Source organism: Myotis davidii, unplaced genomic scaffold (genome assembly GCF_000327345.1).
Source record: "Myotis davidii unplaced genomic scaffold, ASM32734v1 scaffold954, whole genome shotgun sequence".
NCBI lineage: Eukaryota > Metazoa > Chordata > Mammalia > Chiroptera > Vespertilionidae > Myotis > Myotis davidii.
In genome coordinates, this window is record NW_006285487.1 from 540899 (window position 1) to 546562 (window position 5664).

Sequence of the window (5664 nt, forward strand, 5' to 3'; positions counted from 1 at the left end):
CAGGCTGTGCTTTCCGGGATTTTAGGGGGTGCCATCCACACAACCCTCTGGGTAGGGGGGGCCTGGCTTTGTGAGATTTGCAGCGGTCCTCAACCTGTGGGTCGCGAACCATAAAAATACACCCTGCATATCAGATATTTACGTGACTATTCGTCACAGTAGCAACGTTACAGGTATGAAGTAGCAACGAAAATAATTTTATGGTTGAGAACCTTCCTAATTTAGGGGGTGCCATCCACACCACCCACTATGTGTGGGGGCCTGGCTTTCCCGGAGGGCAATCAAGGTCGCCCTTCAAGTACTTGCACAGCCTCATCTCATCGTATCTAAACCCATGGTTCTCCACGTGTGGTCCCAGCTGGTCCCAGAGAAGCACCAGCGTCATCGGACAGCGTGGTAGAAAAGCCAATTCTCAGACCCCACCCCCGCCCCACGGAATCAGACTGTGGGGGGGCCCAGCACCCCCACGATGTTGCTGCTCGCTGGGGTGTGAGACTCATTCCTCTGAACCCAGCCCCCCAAGGCCGGGAAGGCCACACAGACCTGGCAGCGGCAAGGTGCCCGCGGGGGTGTAGGCCCGTTCCCCTTCCGTGTAGTTTTCTGGCTCCACGGTGAAGTCGGGGACCGCAGTGGTCTCCTCCCCCGAGGGGACAGCAGCCACGCCGGGTCCCACTTGGGGGGTGATCCAGTCCTCCACGTCTGAAGGGGGTGTGGGCGTGCCACCCCGATCTTCTCCGGGAGAGGGCGCAGCTGAGACACCTAGAAGACATGTGGGGGTGAGGGTTCCTTCTCACCAGTGCCCCACCCCAGCTGGCCCTTCTCGAGGGCAACCAGGGGAGTCTGAGGTGAGCCAGGCCTGTGCAAACGCTTTTTTGGGCCTCGACCCCCCACCTCCACCTAGCAATCCAGAGAGATCACTTTAAAAAATATATATTTTCTATTGATTTCAGAGAGGAAAGGAAAGGGAGAGAGAGATAGGAACATCAACAATGAGAGAGAATCATTGATTGGCTGCTTCCTGCACGATCCAGGATCGAGCCTGCAACCTGAGCATGTGCCGTGACCGGGAATTGAACCATGATCTCCTGGTTCATAGGTCAATGTTCAACCACTGAGCCCCTGTGGCCAGGCCAGAGAGATCATTTTTGACCTCCTCAATTAATAAGAGCCGTTTTGCAGCAACTACACTCTCAATATGCACATACCACTGGCACTTTATTTCAGGGTGGTAAGGGGCATCTCTCCTACAGAATTTATTATACACTAGAGGCCTGGTGCACGATTCGTGCACTGGTGCGGTCCAGTGGGCACGCCCTGATTGGGCCAATTGGGCTGGGCTGGCCAGGGGGAGGGGCCCCAGGCAGTTGGTATGCCAGCCCCGCCCCCTGGTCAAACTTAGGTTGAATTCCCGGTTGATGGGATAATTTGCATACTACCCTTTTATGATATAGGATGCCAGGCATGGTTTAAAGGTGTTATGCATACCAGAGCATTTTATCCCATAATCACCATAAGAGAGAGATACTATATGTCACTTACAGATGAGGAAACTAAGACACAGAATTAAGTGACTTGCCCAGAGTCAGTGGCTTTTAAGTGGCAGAAGTTTGAACCCAACCAGGCACAAGTTTGAACCCAACCACATATCTGGCAGCATGCCCTCAGTGTCATGGGTCAATTAAAAGCATGAATTGCTGCCTGGCTGGCGTGGCTCAGTGGTTGAGTGTCCACCTATGAACCAGGGGGTCACAGTTTGATTCCCGGTCAGGGCACATGCCTGGGTTGTGGTCTTGATCCCCAGTAGGGGGTGTGCAGGACACAGCCGATCCATGATTCTCTCTCATCATTGATGTTTCTAGCTCTCTCGCCCTCTCCCTCTCTGAAATCAATGAAAACATATTATAAAAAAAACAAGTTGTTGATGTTTAGTCAATAGAATAATTTGACTAAACTCATCACGAAAATACTTGCAAGCAGGAGAGAATGTGATTTGTGTACAAATTATTTATGACAGCAAAGCTACCATTTATTGAGCATTTACTATGTCCCAGGCACTCTGTCAAGTGTTTTCTGTGCACTATCTCAGTTAATCCTCAGCCATATCATGATTTTATAGATGTAGCAGAGAAACTGAGAAGTTAAGTGACTTGCCCAGAGTCACACAGCTACTAAGCAGCAGAACCATAATTAAAATTCAGGTCTGGCCAGAACTGGTTTGGCTCAGTGGATAGAGTGTCAGCCTGCGGACTACAGGCTCCCTCTCCCTCTCTGAAATTAATGAAAACATATTAAAAAACACAGAAGTTGTTGATATTTAGTCAATAAAATAATTTGACTAAACTCATCATGAAAATACTTTCAAGGAGGAGAGAATTTGATTCGTGTACAAATTATTTATGACAGCAAAGCTACCATTTATTGAGCATTTACTATGTCCCAGGCACTCTGTCAAGTGTTTTCTGTGCACTATCTCAGGTAATCCTCAGCCATATCATGATTTTATACATGAAACAGAGAAACTGAGAAGTGACTTGCCCAGAGTCACACAGCTACTAAGCAGCAGAACCATAATTAAAATTCAGGTCTGCCTGAATTCAGAGCCCAGGTTCTTACTCACTTCTCTCTCCTTATCTCTGGGAAATCTTAGAGCAAGCATGTCAAACTCGCGGCCTTCGGGCCGCATGTGGCCAACAACAAATATTTTTGCGGCCCAGCCAATAGGACAGTACATAAGAAACGTTTTAATAAAAGTTTTGTAACTTAATTTTTACAATATCCCGTTAGACATAATTATTAAGAATGAACTACAACGTTCGCTAACGAGTGATTACTATCATCGAGCTGCATTCATTTCCCTTACGTGCCTTACCCGCAGGCACACCATTTCTCCCCACTAATACCAGCAGCAAATATTTTAGCAGCCGATGGCCACGTCATTAGTCTTGGACTGACTTGTTTGGTGTGCACTACGGGAAATATTTCGCTTTCAGAGAACAATAAAAATAGGTTTATTTGCATTACACTTATTCATCTGTGCAGTTATTCAGTGTCTGGTATGTTATCATTCAAGAAAAATTATTAATTTTTATTAAAATGTTTGTACAGTTACTCAGTATCTGGTACGTTAACGTTCAAGAAAAAATATTAACTTTTATTAAAATGTTCTATGATATTATGTTAACGATGACTCATTTGTTTCAGCACTTTGTATTCAGCATGTCTGCGTTTGCCTTGGGGTCCAAGCCCAAGGTCATGCTAGCTCCACAGCTGCCCCTCCCCGAGACAGACTGACGTTTTCTCTCTTGTTTAGATGGACAGGGGGAGTGGTCTATGAAAATGGAAGCTTTTGCTGTTTTGTGGCCCACGTACACTTAAACCATATTTATTGGGCCCGTGTGAGCCTGTGAGTTTGACATGCTTGCCTTAGCACAGTGGTTCTCAACCTTCCTAAGGCCGCGACCCTTTCATACAGTTCCTCGTGTTGTGGTGACCCCCAATTTCATTGTTACAAACTGGACATAATGAAAGCATAGTGATGAATCACAAAAACAATTATGTAATTACATACGTGTTTTCCGACGGTCTCGCGACCCCCAGGTTGAGAACTGCTACAGGATGCATTTGCCTTGGGGTCCAAGCCCAAGGGCATGCTAGCTCCACAGCTGCCCCTCCCCCAGACAGACTGACATTTTCTCTCTTGTTTAGATGGACAGGGGGAGTGGACAGGGGCCAGGAGGGCTCAGCCCCGGGGAGTCACCCCCCCCCAGGCAGAAGTGGGGGCTGGAGGAGCGGGGGGGAACACCTACCGCGGAAGCAGAAGGCATGGTGCCGGGACAGTGGGTCCAGGAGGCCTGTCTGGTTGGGGTAGAGGTAGACGGTCCTCACGCCTGGCTTGTCCCCGCCACAGGCCGGCCGAGGGGTGACGATGGGGTAGCGGAGGCTGCTGTCGGCCAGCCAGCCGGCGTAGCACTTGTCCAGGCCGAGGCTCCAGGCGGCGTAGAGCTGGCCGGTGGAGGCGAGCGTGGCGTTGTGGGATTCACAGAACGCCAGGGCTTCCTGGAAGGTGAACTGCTCCGGGCGCGTGACGAAGAACACCTCCCCTGGGGGCAGAGGCCGGGGGGCCAGGGTGACCCTTCACGCCCACAGCCAGGGCGGGCCCTGCTCACCCACGGGCGGGGCTCCCTCTGCCCACACCCGCCCCCCAGCAGGGGTGGGACACCTGCCATGGCAGGCGCCGGTTAAACACCCTGTCCAGTCCAAATTTTGGACCACTCCCCCCTTACATCTCCCGAGACACTGGGGAATAGGGTGACCACTGGGGTATTCTAGGAATTGGGACTTTTAGTGCCAAAACCGGCAAAGTTGCAGCCAAACTGGGAAGGGTTGGTCACTTACATTCCCTCTGGGCCTACTTCCTAGCTTGCTTATGTATGATGTATGTATTTATTTTTTTAAAGCTATATCTTTATTAATTTCAGAGAGGAAGGGAGAGGGAGAGATAGAAACATCCATGATGAGAGAGAATCATGGATCGGCTGCCTCCTGCACGCCCCCGACTGGGGATCAAGCCCACAACCCGGACATGTGCCCTTGACCGGATCGAACCCGGGACCCGTCAGTCCGTACAGGCTGACGCTCTATCCACTGAGCTACACCAGCCAGGTTTTTTTGTTGTTGTTGTTGTTGTTTTTCACTGCAGGACTTCTCAGAGCCTTAAATTTGGTCGTGGGCATTGGGACTCTCCAGGAGGCAGATGGTAAGTAGATATTTTAAAAAATGGATTTATTTTTCCACAAATGTGGGGGTGGGCGGACGATGGCTTTCCCCCTCCTTTTTTGTGTCTCTTCCCCCTGCCCATCTGGGGCCCAAAATGTGAGAATGAGGCCGGTACCTTCGAGCTTGTCCACGTAGCAGTAGACATCATAGGTTTCTGACGGTGGGCGCACACCGTAGGTCCGGACCCCCGGGCTGCTGTCCTTGTCGCCCACACACGGGGTCCTCGGGCTCACAATGGGGTATCTGTAAAGGAGGGTGCAAGGGGCAGATGAGGGCCTGTTCAGGGTTGGGGGCTGCTGGGTGAGGCTGGCAGGCCAGCTGGGGACTTGGGCAGGGTGGGTCTTTGAAGAAGCCCCTTATACTAGGTACAAGGTTTGGGGACCCCTGGCGGATTCCTGGCTTCAGAAGGGAGCCCACTGCATGGAATAGCATTGGGTCAAGCTGGAAGGGACTGGGGGGCTTGAGGATGGGGAAAATGATCTAGCACAGTGGTTGGCAAACTGCAGCTCACGAGCCACATACGGCTCTTTGGCCCCTTGAGTGTGGCTCTTCCACAAAATACCGACTTCTGCACATGGGCCACCAAGTTTCAATCACACTGTATGTGCGCGCCCGCCCGTGGTATTTTGTGGAAGAGCCACACTCAAGGGGCCAAAGAGCCGCATGTGGCTTGTGAGCTGCAGGTTGCCGACCACCGGCCTACCCCTGAGCCACACCAGCTAGGGCTGGCCTATTTCTTTATCTGACAAATAAGAAGGACCGAATCATAGGGGAGAGGCTTGTCCCAGGTCCCGTTGAAGGTAGACACCCCCAGGCCAAGTTCTTTCCACCTGGCCCCCCTCCCGCCCCCTGAGAAGTGGGCACTTACCCCCTGGCAATCGCGGCTGC

At 51.2% G+C, this 5664-nt stretch overlaps 1 protein-coding gene across 1 annotated transcript in view; it reads right to left on the reverse strand.

The window, feature by feature from the left end:
• ACAN (aggrecan) overlaps nucleotides 1-5664 on the reverse strand; it is a 51877-nt gene that overhangs the window by 15914 nt on the left and 30299 nt on the right. Inside the window, exons 7-9 of the mRNA XM_015559171.1 lie at nucleotides 4892-5019; nucleotides 3807-4100; nucleotides 544-759 (exon numbers count right to left, since the gene is read on the reverse strand). Coding sequence (XP_015414657.1) covers nucleotides 544-759; nucleotides 3807-4100; nucleotides 4892-5019 — 638 coding nt within the window. The remainder of the gene's footprint in view (nucleotides 1-543; nucleotides 760-3806; nucleotides 4101-4891; nucleotides 5020-5664) is intronic.